Here is a 15101-nt window from a genome sequence, read left to right as displayed (position 1 = left end):
AAGAATGACAGTTTATTACTCTGAGGGATACAGAATAACTAAAATCCTAGCTTCCTAGTATTAAGGCCTAATTAATCAATACAATTAAAAAAAATAATTGGGGTAAGGGCCAGACATGGTGGCTTACACCTGTAATCCCAGCACTTTGGGAGCTTGAGGAGGGAGGATCGCTTGAGGCCAGGAGTTGGAGACCAGCCTGTACAACATAGTGAGATCCCCACCTCTATTTAAAAAAAATAATTTAAAAAATGTAATTAAATCTCTAATCTTACATGCATTATTACTTTTCGTAGTAAGAAATTCTTTTTTGTTGTTTTTTTGAGATGGAGTTTCACTCTTGTTGCCGAGGCTGAAGCGTAATGGCACGATCTCGGCTCACTGCAACCTCTGCCTCCTGGGTTCAAGCGATTCTCCTGCCTCAGTCTCCTTAGTAGTTGAGATTACAGGCATGCACCATCATGCCTGGCTAATTTTGTATTTTTAGTACAGATGGTGTTTCTTCATGTTGGTCAGGCTGGTCTCAAACTCCTGAACTGAGGTGATCCGCCCACCTCAGTCTCCCAAAGTACAGGGATTACAGGTGTGAGTCACTGTGCCTGGCCTAAGAAATTCTTTATATATAGTCCAAAAATAACCTTCAGTTCAACTAAAGTCCTAATAATAAAAAAGTGTATTACTGAACTCCAAGTTAATTAGGTTCTTTCTGTATATTGGTTTTAATATTAATGTTTACAATGTAAAACCAGTAAAAAAGGTTCCTTACCTGATTGAAAGCAGGAATTCATTTTGCAAAACATGGCACTATTATATTTGTCATTCTATGATTGTGTTTGCCATAAATGGCTATAACTGTTTGAGAAAGCATCTCAAGAGAAGTAGTTTTAAGGGCTGTAATTCCAATGTGGCTTGACTGACCCTCTTCCCCACTACAATCTCTCATTTTGATAGTGGATTTGTCCATTTCTCTCTATAATTCTATCCACTTGTGCTTTATTAGTCTGAGGCCGTGTTGTAACGTATATTATAATTCTTTGCCTTCCTAGTAAATTGTTCCTTTTCTCAATATGTGACCTTCACAATCCCTAATAATGCTTTCTGACTTAAAGTCTATTCTGTCTGATGTTAATATCGTTGTCAGCATTCTTCTGATTAGTATTTGCCCGAAATATTTTTTCTCCATTCCTTTACTTTCATCCTTTATCTGTCCTTATATTTTAGGTATGTCACACAAAGCTGAATTCAGCCATTGATTCTATGCAAATTGAAAAATGTCAGTGGCCAGTTTAGTATATTTATATTTATTGTGATCAGTGATGTATTTGTTGGAGTTATTTTACTACCTTATTATAAACTTTCTCTTATTTGTCATGATTCAATTTTTGCCTCTTTTGTTTCTGTATATTTTTCAGCCTTTTGCTCAACTGATAATTTCCTTTTTTACCCTTTTCCATTAACTTAATTCTAAGTTACATATTCTATTTCTATTCTTTCAGTAGTCATAATTAAATTAATATTATATTCAATTTAAGCCAGGCGCGGTGGCTCATGCCTATAATCCCAGCACTTTGGGAGGCCAAGGCAGGGGGATCACGAGGTCACAAGAATGAGACCATCCTGGTTAACTTGGTGATACCCCGTCTCTACTAAAAATACAAAAAATTATCTGGGCGTGGTGGCAGGTGCCTGTAGTCCCAGATACTTGGGAGGCTGAGGCAGGAGAATGGCGTGAACTCAGGAGGCAGAGCTTGCAGTGAGCCAAGATCGCGCCACTGTATTCCAGCTTGGGTGACAGCAAGACTCCATCTCAAAAAAAAAAAAAAAAAAGTAAACTACATTCAACTTAAGTGAATATATCTATGGCTTTACAATCCTGAACAATGACATGCATTTTAAAATGCTTTAATATCCATCACTCTTTCCTCATTTTATACCTTAATGTGGACTTGTATTTTAGTTCCATCTTACTTCTATGTTCCATATTAGTCACTATTCTTATTTCATGCAATTAAAGATTAGATTTACCTACATGTTTATCAATGTTTTGTGCTTATCATTACTTCCTGCATTCTAACCCTTCCTTTTTGCATTAGATTTCCTCCTTCTGCATTCAACCATTAAATAGCTTCCCTCTCATTCTGAGTGAAGGCCAAAGCCCTTACTATAGCCTGTTAGAGCTGGCAGGATCTAGGGTTAAGGTTACATAGTTTCAAGGATGTCAGACTGGGTCACAAGGAATTCTGGAAAAGCAAGAGCATTTAATCAGTTTTAAGTCTGTCAATATTCAAGAGTCCAGGCTTACAAGAAAGAGGATCTGGGGTTGAAGGTATCATTTTATGGTGGTATAACCAAAGTCCAGAACACACATTGCTTCAATAATTGCCAGGCTGCTACTGCCTTTTTAGGCACTTGGACTTGCCTCTTCAGTTCCATTCATTGTGATCAGTCCCTCTGAATACTAATCAAATTATTCCTTCTTGTAAAATCTTACATATGGCAAAAATTTAAACAGAACTGAAAGCCATAAACTTTTTCAAAAAGTTTTCTCTCTTGGGTCCTTAGCAAAGATAGTACTCACATATGCCTTTTTTTTTTTTTTTTTTTTTTTTTTTTTGAGATGGGACCTCCCTCTATTACTCTGGCTGGAGTGCAGTGGCCATGATCTTGGTTCACTACAGCCTCCGCCTTCTGGGCTCGAGTGATCCTCCTGCCTCAGCTTCCCAAGTATCTGGGACATCAGATATGTGCCACCACATCCTGCTAATTTTGGTATTTTCAGTAGAGATGAGGTTTCGCAAATCCCCCAAGCTCGTCTTGAACTCCATGGCTCAAGCTATCCACCTGCCTTGGCCTCTCACAGTGCTGGGATTACAGGCGTGAGCCATGTCGCCCAGCCTCACATATGTTTTGAATTACCAAAAGTGAACATAAAAAATCTAGACCCAAGAAAAGAAAGATGTTACACACACACACACATACACACACACACACACACCTCTTTACTCATTTTCTCCAAACTTCCAAAATATGTACTACATTTCGTTTTGGTAATGTTATTTTAGGCAGTTGATGTTTAAACTGGAGAAAAGTGGCTGTTTGGTAAAATTAATTGTTTAGTGTGAATTTTAATATACTGTGACTGTATATATGTGGGACTGTTTCTCTTTCAATGTTCCATTTTTCTATACCTGTGGTAATACTTTATACTTCATTATCTTAACTAGAACTTTTTTTTTTTTTTTTTTTTGGTAGAGATGAGATCTCACTCAATTGCCCAGGCTGGTCTCAAACTCTTGATCTCAAGTAATTCTCCCTCCTCAGCCTCCCAAAGTGCTGGGATTTACAGGCGTGAGACACCACACCTGGCCTTTACTATAACTTTATGAGTCTTCTTATCTAGTAGAGCAAATCGCTCTGCATTATTCCTCTTCTTAAAAAAGTGTCTTGACTGCCAAGTGTGGTAACTCATGCCTGAAATCTCAACTACTGGGGAGGCTGAGGCAGAGGATCCCTTAAGCCCAGGAGTTCCAGGCTACAGTGAGCAAGGATCATGACATTGCATCTAGCCTGGTAACAGAGCAAGACTCCATCTCTTAAAACAAGTGTCTTGGTTATTCTTGACATTTCTGTATTTCTGTAAAAATTTAACAATCAACTGATCAACTTTTTTTAAGTTAGAATTTTTATTGGAATTACATCAAATCTATAGATCAATTTCAGAAGAATCAACCTCCATATAATACTGAGTCATCTAATACATGAATAGCATATATACCATCATTTAAAAAATTCTTCTTCAATTTCTCTCAATACAACTTATAGCTTTCAGTGTAAAGTCTTGCCCATATTTTGTCAAATTATTCCTAGAATTTGAAAATATCAAATTCTGGAATTTGCTATTTTCTGCTGCCACTGTAAATAGCCTTTTATAAAGTGAATTCTATTTTCTGTTTGTAGCTGGTAGACAGAAATAGCTGGTTTTCAGTGATACCTTGTATACAATGATTTTACTAAAATCATAATTCTAGAATATGCTTTTGGCTTTAATCATGTTCTCTATTTTTTTTTGTTTTGTTTTGTTTTTAACTTGATTGTTTTCTGCTCTCATCTTTATTATTTCCTTCTTAGTATGTGTTATGGTTTAATTTGCTCTTTTTTTTTTTCTCTTTTTAGTTTGTTAAGGTAGAAGATTAGATCCTTGATTGAGATCTTTTTTCCTCCCCAATAAAAGTATTTAACGATTTGAACTTTGCTGAGTTAGCTGCATCCTACAAATGCTAATACATTTGTTCTATTTGCATTTTTATTTAGCTCGAAATATTTTTTAAAAAATATCCCTCTTTGGCCTATAGATCATTTAAATGTTTGCTGTTTAACTTTCAAATACCTGGGGGATTTTCCAGATAACTTTCAGTTACTTGAGGAGGAAGAATCACAGGCCTCTTTAAAATCTATTAGAGCATTTTCCCAGGAAAATTCTGTGAAAGGAAAATAAATCTTGGGGCCCCTAAAATCACTAAGCTAAAGGGAAGAGTCAAGCTGGGAATTGCTTATGACAAACCTGCCTCCCATTCTATGCAGAGTCACCCCTCTGCTCACTGAGATAAATGTATATCTGATTGCCTCCTTTGGAGAGGCTATTCAGAAACTCAAAAGAATGCAACCATTTATTTCTTATTTACCTAGGATCTGGAAGCTCCCTCCCTACTTTGAATTGTCCCGCCTTTCTGGACAGAACCAATGTTCATCTTACATATGTTGATTGATGTCTCATGACTCTCTAAAATGTACAAAATCAAACTGTGTTCTGACCACCTTGGGCACATGTCGTCAGGACCTCCAGAGGCTGTGTCTCTGCAAGTCCTCAACCTTGGCAAAATAAACTTTCTAAATTAACTGAGACCTGTCTCAGATATATGGGGTTCACAATTTCAAAAATATTTTGAAAAATACTTCTGTTTTCGTAAAACTTGCAAATGGAACTAAGTTTTATAAGTTTTATAATTTCCTAGGATCCACAGATCCCGTAAACCCATTGCCATTGCTAGATTATCAATTCCTGCCCTAAGATATTGAATATGCTAAAAAGATTTTCTAAGAGATAGAGAAAGAGACAGAGAATTTTTCTTAATTCCCATTACAGAGAGAATCTTTCCATGTCATCATTTTTGCTTTTAGATATGTCTCAGAAAATACTCTAAACTGGCACAACCTAATACTAGCGAGTTGAGTAAAAGCTGCTCAAAAGTGTGCTACATGTCTGATATAGCAAAGGATAATCAAAGACAATCCATAGCTTCTAAGAATCAAACAAGCTTGCTTATATTCAAATGCAGAGTTTTAGTTTGCATCCTAATTTTTAAAAGGACGTCTTCCTCATTCTGGGTTTGTGCCTAATACATGTATTGGGAGAGGGGTAGTTATAGTTGCCCCATTAATCATGCCTCCCTCCATATCATTACTGCAGGTCTCCAATTCAGAACCCTATCTAATGCTGGTAGCTGGTGTCACACTGGGACACTGCAGATATAGTTCCTAAGCATGTTTTGGCCTTAGTTCCATTTGCAAGGCAATCTTGCTGTTTGTCGCACTAGGTTGATGCCTATAGTGGCCCTGGGCAGTAAACGCAGGTTTTCTTTAAATCTTATTATGAGTACGGCTATATCTTTAATGTGATATGCATTTGTATGTGGGTGTATGCTAGGAAGGAGGGTGCTCTGAGTAAACCACAGCCTAATTTTGACTAAATGTTGACAATTTCATCTCCCAGAAATACACTTTCAAATAGCGTAATTTCTAAGCATACATGAAGGCATTAAATTATAGTCGATACCTTGGAAAAGGGTAGGATTAAAAGCTCTACTTGATCACTAATATGCTTCAACAGATATAAAAGCTCTATAGTGTTAGGACTCCCAATCACAGTAAAAAATTGACTATGTAATTGATCAATTCTCTCAATGAGAACATCTGGAAAAACTAAATAACATATTTCAAAAATCTTCTTGATGGTACTGAAGTGATAACATGGCAGTAAAAAATTATGGTGCAAGATTCAATTACTCAATTTCTTTTCAAACTTCTAATACTAATATTTTCTAGGGTGGGTGTGGAGGATTCCATTTACTCAGATACTAAAAAACTTTATATTCTGGAATGAAGAAAAAAAATTTTAATTGAGAAAGATAAAAAAATAGAAAAGGAAAAATGTTTGAATATTATATGCCTGTGGTAATGAAAAGAGGTTTAGGACAATAAAGATTAGAAAATGGGATAAGAGGTCAACATACATAATTTAAAAGTCATATAGAAAAAAGGCTTATGATTTTTATAGTAATATTAACATTAACTGAAATCATTAAGTAAATTACCATGGCAATGAATTTCTCTCTTCTTTGGCAGTGAAGGTGGTGTCAAATGACATAAAAATTTAACAAAAACACACCATTCGGATTCAAGTAGGGAGCGTACATCTTTGGGAATAAAAATAAAAGCTGAGCCAGGTGTGGTGGAGTTGCCTGTGGTCCCAGCTATTTGAGAGGCTGAGGCAGGATTGCTTGAGCCAAGGAGCTTGGGGCTTTAGAGAACACTGGTTGCACCTGCGAATACTCCCTGCATAACAGTTGGGCAACATAGCGATACCCTGTCTCTAAATATTAAAAATTAAAATTAAAAAAGTTCATGAGCTCTCTTTTTTCATTGTTACATGCTCTCAATTTGGCTTTGTGATAGATGGCATAATTCATCCCAATTCTTCACCCACTTTGTATGTACATTCTTTGCTACTTAATTTTGCACTGTGGAGGGGTTGTTTTGGTGAGTGAGACTTATGGGAATATTTTCTCTCCTGCGCCCTGTCTTCATCATGAGATCAGGCCCAGGATAGCCTGCTGCAGGATTAGAGATACATATTACAGAGCAGAGTTTTAATATGGTTAAGGCCAGCCTAGAACAGCAGCCACCCAGTCTTGTGAGTAAACCCAGCCAACCTCAGTAAAGCCACCTAGCTAGCCCCCATATGACCCGAGAAGCATGAGCAAAAATGCTTACTGCGTGTCACCCATGCCAACAGCGGTTGTCAGTTACACAGCATTCTTATGACAAGAGATAACTAACACAGACTTTGACCTGCTTTAACTAACAATTTCAAATTTTTTACTTTCTCTTGAAAATATTATTTGTCATTGCTCTCTGTCTTCAATATGATCTACTGACTCTTAGTCCTGACAGTTCGTCTAGTATTGACTTGCCAAAGCCCCCAGAAAATGAAGCTCTTACAGGTCTGAGAAGCAAGTCAGAAAGCTATCTTTTTTTCTTCTGCTTTTGTAGACACAGGTTCTCACTATGTTGCCCCAGCTAGTCTTGGACTACTGGGCTCAAGCAATCCTTCTGTCTCGAACTCTCAAACTGCTAGGATTATAGGTATAGCGAGTGTGTCAGGCCAGAAAGCTATCTTGAAGAAAGGATGAAGTAATCCCAAAACAGTCCAACGTAAGAAGAGTGGTAACAAAGAGTGGAAGGCTATCTAAAGGATCAAGAGGGCCAGGCGTGGTGGCTCACTTTGGGAGGCTGAGGTGGGAGGTTGCTTGAGGCCAAGAGTTCAAGACCAAGCTGGAAAACACAGGGAGACCCCTTTCTCTTAAAAAAAAAAAAAGGATCAAGAGGCTAGCCAGGTAACCTAAAGGGATTGGTGTGTTGTGTTTATATTACAGTGAAAGTGCATTTGGTCAAAAAGATACTACTGATTTGTTTCACCTGTTTGCACATAATATAAAAACTCTTCCAAGTGATTTCATATTTCCTTTGATCTTTTTTTTTTTGTATTAACAACAGAAGCTATTACCATATAATAATATATGGGGTGACAGTCCCTGTAGATGACATTAAAATCTCCATTAAATAATACTTTTATTTATTTATTTTGAGATGGAGTCTCAGTCTGTTGCCCAGGCTTGACTGCAGTGGTGCAAGCGAAGCTCACTGCAACCTCCACCTCCTGGGTTCATGTGATTCTCCTGGCGCGCTACCATACCTGGCTAATTTTTGTATTTTTAGTAGAGATGAGGTTTCACCATTTTGGTCAGGCTGGTCTTGAACTTCTGACCTCAGGTGATCCGCCCACCACAGTCTCCCAAAGTGCTGGGATTATAGGCATGAGCCACCAGACCTGGCCAATACTTTTAAAACTAAAAACAAACAAGCAAAAAAAAAAAAAAAAAATTGAACTCATATTTGAGCTCATGTCTCTATATCATTTAAATATCACACATGTATGCTTTTTTCCATCATAGGAATGTCAAGTCTCCAACTTATGAAATTATATGAAGAATAAATTGCATATTTACAAAGTCTTAAAATAAAACCTTAGTGTCTAGAACTAATGACCTCATACACAGCTACTGATCTGCATTGAAGTTGAGACCTCCCCTTAAATGTCATTCCTATTACTGTTTCAAATGGTCTGCAACCTAATTAAATGCCAATCTCCTTTCTCACAGTTCATAACATTTGCCATTTACACTAAGATTCTAGATGCCATTCCCTGGAACCATCAAATAATGGTTAGTGTCGGAAAATGCCCTTCAGTTTTTAAAAGGAATACTTATTAATATATTTGCCTCCAAAATTGGTATCAAAAAAGTTTACAAGCCTATAAATTTTAAAGGTGCCACTAAAATATATACTAATATTTTAGTTTCCTTTTAGCACACAGAGGACAAGGAAAATACTAATTAAAACTTTCCACTGTGGCTAGGTACATTGGCTCACACCTGTAATCCCAGTACTTCAGAAAGCCAAGACTATGGATCATTTGAACCCAGGAGTTCGAGACCAGCCTGAGCAATGTGGCGAGACCCCCATCTCTACAAAAAATAAGAAAATTAGCTAGGCATGCTGGCATGCCCAGAGGCTGAAGCGGGAGGATACCCTGAGCCTGGGAGGTGGAGGTTGCAATGAGCCATGATCATGCCACTGTACTTCAGCCTGGGCGACAGAGTGAGACCATCTCAAAAACAAACAAAAACTCCCAAACTTGCCACTGTAAGGTCTAGTGACCTTTTCTTCTAAAGGTCACATTTCAGACTATACAAACAAATCCAATATATCACCATTAAATAATTTGTTCAGTTCAGTCATAAAATATTATAATATTACACCTATAGGTATGTGTGCATTTGAAACACAAAATTCTACTTAGTTAATTATAAACTCACAATTGCTGTCAAGACAAATAAGAATTTTTAAATGAAAATCTAAAAAACCTTGATCTTACTTTTACAAAAGAGCATCTAGAAAGCTGATATTCACATGACCCATACTAAGTTGAATACATATTGGAGGAACTAAATCCTATTGCTTAGAACTCAGATGTGAAGACTCAATGCTAAATCAACTACAAAATCATCTAACTGTACATTAAGAGCACAGAAATAAACTATTCTACACATAAATAAAATATATTATGCATATATTAACATCTTGATATATTGTAAAATGAATGAACAATTCACAAAACAATATGTATAACACAATGTAACTTTTCTTAAATAAAAAAAAGTTATGTTTATATATAAGCTACAGATCAGAAATAAGAAAACATTAAAGGTTGGTGCAGAGGTGAACATGGGAGAGAATACAGTCATGGGTTCTTAAGTTTCTGGTTGGGCCAGTAAAGTCCCTTACTCATACTTTTCCACTTAGCACTAGAGACAGAAACTAAAAATCATGGCTTCAGGCTGCTAAAAGCCTAAAAAAACACAAGAGAACAACAACAGTAAAAAATAAGGCGAGCTGAACAAGCTTGTTTTACAGTCTGGTCTGGATTTGAATGCTAGTGCCCACACCTGCTCCCAGGCATTCTAATTTTAGTAGTCGATATTACTCATGCTATTAACTGTTCTCAGCTTCAATTTCTACATTTTGTAGTGGTGGACAGTAATACTTTCATTTAATGGGACTGTTGTGAAATAAATGAAATAATATATATAAATGGCTTGGCACAATTCCTGATTCACTATAAAGGTTAATGATGGTAGTTATTCTTGTGGCTCAACCTCACTTTTAAAATAAATTCTCTGGTACCGCTTTGGATTCAGAAGGACCAAATGATTTCTCCTTACAGAGATATAGGTTTGTATAACACATACCTTTGGTGATTAGTAAGAGAGAAGCCTTAGGGAAAAAAAAAGGTAATCATAAAAATAATTTCAGATGTATTAAGTATATAATGCACTCTACATATAATTTAATGTTGTAATCTACTATATCCCAGAATATTAAAAATCAGCTTGAAAAAACCTTTTATAAGTCTTTCTCCTGATATGAATTAAAGCTATAATTAAGTATACTAAAACGTTTCAGTACCCAAGAAACTTCTATAACTAATCTTTAGGGAAATAAATTTCAGATTCTGAAAAGCTGCTCAATGTACATTTCAGGCTGTATTTTCAAGTCACTCTTTCTGAAAGCACGCTTAAAATTCTAGCTTTCCTTTATCTCACTGCTTGAACATTCCATTAATTATCTGATTTCCCTCCCTCCCTCCTTCCCTCCTTTCCTCCCTTCCTTCCTTCCTCCCTCTCTTCCTTCTTTTCTTTTGTTTTCTTTCTTTCTTTCTTTTTCTATTATACTTTAAGTTCTGAGATACGTGTGCTGAATGTGCAGGTTTGTTACACACATATACATGTGCCATGGTGGTTTGCTGTACCCATCAATGTGTCATCTACATTAGGTATTTCTCCTAATGCTATCCCTCCCTTAGCCTCCCACCCACTGACAGGCCCTGGTGTGTGATGTTCCCCTCTCTGTGTCCATGTGTTCTCATTGGTCAACTCCCACTTATGGGTGAGAATATGCAGTGTTTGGTTTTCCGTTCCTGTGTTAGTTTGCTGAGAATGATGGTTTCCAGCTTCATCCACGTTCCTGCAAAGGACATAAACTCATCCTTTTTAATGGCTGGAGAAATAACGTCACACATCTACAACCATCTGATCTTACACAAACCTGACAAAAACAAGCAATGGGGAAAGGATTCCCTATTTAATAAATGTGAAACTCCTTATCCCAAAATAAAAATTAACTCAAGATGGATTAAAGACTTATACATAAGACCTAAAACCATAAAAACTCTAGAAAACCTAGGCAATACCATTCAGGACATAGACATGGGCAAAGACTTCATGACTAAAACACCAAAAGCAATGGCAACAAAAGCAAAAATTGACAAATGGGATCTAATTAAAGAGCTTCTGTACAGCAAAAGAAACTATTATCAGAGTGAACAGGTAACAGAATGGGACAAAATTTTTGCAATCTATCCATCTGACAAAGGGCTAATATCCAGAATCTACAAAGAACTCAAATTTACAAAACAAACAAACAACCCCATCAAAAAGTCGGCGAAGGATCTGAAGAGACACTTCTCAAAAGAAGACATATATGCAGCCAACGAACATATGAAAAAAAGCTCATCATCACTGGTCATTAGAGAAACGCAAATCAAAACCACAATGAGATACCATCTCATGCCAGTCAGAATGGCGGTCATTAAAAAGTCAGGAAACAACAGATTCTGTCACTTCTTAATCTTGTGGATTGGAAGCTTAAATTTTTCATCTTTGAAAAGAATCTCCCACTCATTGATTTAGTTTTTGTACCAAATCTCAAGTCAACATTTCCATTTATAGGCAGAGTAGTTATCCAATTCAAAAATCTGTTTCAAGTCTTTCTTCCACTAAAGACTATTTGGCTATTTTCCTCTAAATGTTTTCAGTCAAATTATTCTAAAAGAATAGGAATATTTGTAAAGATTAAAGAACAGGTATAATTTTAAAACACAGAGGAGTAGAAGAGTGTTATTAAATGCCAAGAAATGAACAATCACAGAAAGTTGTTACTTAAGACATTAGTCAATAATGTATTTTAAAAACATTAAATAATGTATTTAAAAACATTTAAATAATGTATTTAAAAACTATTTTAAAAACTTTTTATAATCTTATTTAATGCTTAAGTTTCCCTTATACACTAAAATGAAAGTTGAAAAATAAAAGTATCTTTAATAAAAAAAGAAATAATCCAATTAAAAACCAAAAAATGTCAATGATTTTCTGTTAGCCTTCAACACTGCAGGTACGTTAGGTAGGCTTAAGTAATTTACAGCCACCAACAATTTGATCAACAGTATCAACTCAGTCAAACATTTGTAGATATATTTTGATTTCATCTAATCAAAATAGCATTACTATGTTAACTGAAGTACATATTACCATTACCACTGTCCCTCCGTACTCTCAATGCAAGGTACTTTCTATATATATGCTGGATCTTTCTTATGGTGTTAATTAACTTCAGGTCTTGGCATTGTCAGTAATTACACTAAACTCCAGTAGATATAATACTACTGAATTTTATTTATAGCAATAACCATGCTTTTGAAGCAATGAACATTATAATAAAGCATCTTTAAACAAAGATTGAGAGAAAAATTAGTAATCTAAATTCATAGTAATTTCCTACAAAGAGCTTCTGTATCTCTGTATGGCTAGTTTTCAATAAAGGTCTTAAAAAGATGCTTCTAAGATGATTTTGTCAAGACTACAAGATCAACTGAATGGAAAATAGTACCATATTTGCAAACAAAATCTGGCTATCCATGGGAACTAAAAGTAGGAAGCCTCGTAACAAGACTGTTACCTCCAAGGATCATTTTATGTAAGTCCTTCAGCATGTCACCAACTTACCCTAAAAATTATCACAGAACAAACTGAAACAACTTGGATATAGGTAAAAGTAGATTATTTTGTTTATTATGATATTTCAGTTGGGAACAGTTAGAGAGGATAAACTGAAAATGTAGTTGGCTAACTCTAAAGATAGTGGAGACAATCAGATTTTGATACACTGTCTAAAATTAGTATATCAATAACAGTAAAAAAATTGAAGTCTTATTTTGTTTGAATTCAATTAGCATACATACATACTGGTGAAATATGTATACTTAACTTTAAAACATTAATGTATAGAATTAAGATTATGATTCAGTTATGTACTTATTATTTTAAATGCATGCATATAGCTATTTCAAATAGAATAATTTTAGGGTTAAACTCCCAGGCTCTAAGGTTGGAATCTTTAAAAAGTAAATAAACATTTTTCTACTAAAATTTTACGTACTTTACTTCCTACAACAGTTTTCTAACAGTTCAAGTCAATTTCACACTAGGTGACCATACATGAATGATACATGGAATTAGTTGTCACACAAAAGGGAAAATTTGATTGATCATATATAATTATAATTTATGTAAATTATTTCACATATTTAAATATTTAAAAATACATAATTAGCCCATTAATTGGCACATGCGTTAAAAAAAGAAACCTTATAAAACTTGCCTGTCGGCCGGGCGCGGTGGCTCAAGCCTGTAATCCCAGCACTTTGGGAGGCCGAGACGGGGGGATCACGAGGTCAGGAGATCGAGACCATCCTGGCTAACATGGTGAAACCCCATCTCTACTAAAAAATACAAAAAACTAGCCGGGCGAGGTGGCAGGTGCCTGTAGTCCCAGCTACTCGGGAGGCTGAGGCAGGAGAATGGCGTAAACCCGGGAGGCGGAGCTTGCAGTGAGCTGAGATCCAGCCACTGCACTCCAGCCTGGGCAACAGAGCGAGACTCCGTCTCAAAAAAAAAAAAAAAAAAACAAAAAAAAAACTTGCCTGTCTTCTGAAAGTGTACTGACAATGTGTAGGAGCGCCATTTTTTTGTTAACAGAAATTTTTTTTCTAGTTTAAATTCATCAGGAAGTTATAAACTTTCACTACAGTAAAAATGGAAGTAAATGAATAGTCAATTCAATATTTATGCTTAGTCAAGTATTATATAGTTAGTAATTTTAAACAAAATCATTGAAGTTTACAGATAAAGGATATCACTTACAAGCTGCTCTGATTTTACACTGTATAACTGGATGGTTTTTGCCACATTTTTTGACACAGCTAATGTGAGGTTTGTATCAACAGCAGCAACATTTAGTTCACTGGAGAAAATAAAAACAGTTTTTAAATATTAGCACCATTGTTCATCAACAAAGTAAAAAGCAAGATAAAAACTCAAACCCAATAAGCAATGTGGTTATTCTTTTTATAGATTTCACTGCTTCCAAGAACTGGTTGCATTGTTTCATTTTTACCACCTCAATTCAGCATTAGGAAAATGTGCCTGGAGACAGCTTCCTTAATGATCAGTTTCTCATTAATAAAAGCATGTCATATGTGGGTTCAGTCTGTCATTAAAGGAGTAAATCGTGTACAGATTTTTAAAGTCGCACTCTTGGTAAGACTGACAAAGTGCAATTAGAGGCATTGCATATCATAGACATCTGCAAGGAAATGACAGCTCTTGAATGGAAATGATGACCTTGAAGGGACACAGGCTAAAAATATAAATTACACATGATATATACTCAGTTTCTGTAGAAATTATGCCAATTCATGCTAGTTTGAATACAGTAGCTTTTTAAATAATATAAAAGCATAACGGGTCTATAATTACAAATTTTTAAAATTTGGATTCTTAAAGTATTTTTTTGTCATGCTTCTTTTCAACTTTAACATTGGATTAATTGGGGCATTTGATCTGACTGCCAAAAAATAATAATAATAATAATAAGGTATTTTATAAAGACCATGGAAAGAATACTAGAAATTAAAAATCATATAGAAACCCATATACAGATGGAAAGCAAGAAAAGTAATTATTGTCCCTGAAGTAGTAGAGTAAATCTTACCAGATTCTCTTTCTAAAGAAGTTGAAAGAGTTTGAAGCAATACTAGTGCATACTATGTGTAACAAAAATGCACTTTCATATAGTATTGAGACATAATTTTGTTAATGTTCACTTTTAAATTTTATTAAACACTAGCATAAGCATGATTCTTCCAGCTGTAGATTATATTTGATTACAGCATTGTCAAGTTGCATAGAGGAATGGGAGAGATTCCTCTTTAACATTTACATAAACAGGTCAAAGAGATCAAGTTACTAGGATCTACTCAGAACTTTGGAAAGTCAAGGCAATTGTGGAGAGATTTAAGACCAAGA

General features: G+C 35.5%; 1 protein-coding gene across 3 annotated transcripts in view; it reads right to left on the bottom strand.

Moving 5' to 3' along the window:
• Nucleotides 1–15101, bottom strand: part of COG5 (component of oligomeric golgi complex 5) — a 366355-nt gene that overhangs the window by 65385 nt on the left and 285869 nt on the right. For all 3 annotated transcript variants that reach the window (XM_010382422.2, XM_030932305.1, XM_030932306.1), the window contains one exon: nucleotides 13938–14037. In XM_010382422.2, the coding sequence (XP_010380724.1) occupies nucleotides 13938–14037 (100 nt within the window). The remainder of the gene's footprint in view (nucleotides 1–13937; nucleotides 14038–15101) is intronic.

This window comes from Rhinopithecus roxellana, chromosome 6, assembly GCF_007565055.1.
Source record: "Rhinopithecus roxellana isolate Shanxi Qingling chromosome 6, ASM756505v1, whole genome shotgun sequence".
NCBI lineage: Eukaryota > Metazoa > Chordata > Mammalia > Primates > Cercopithecidae > Rhinopithecus > Rhinopithecus roxellana.
The sequence above is the reverse complement of the archived record's forward strand: the minus strand, read 5'-3'. Positions and strand labels throughout refer to the sequence as shown.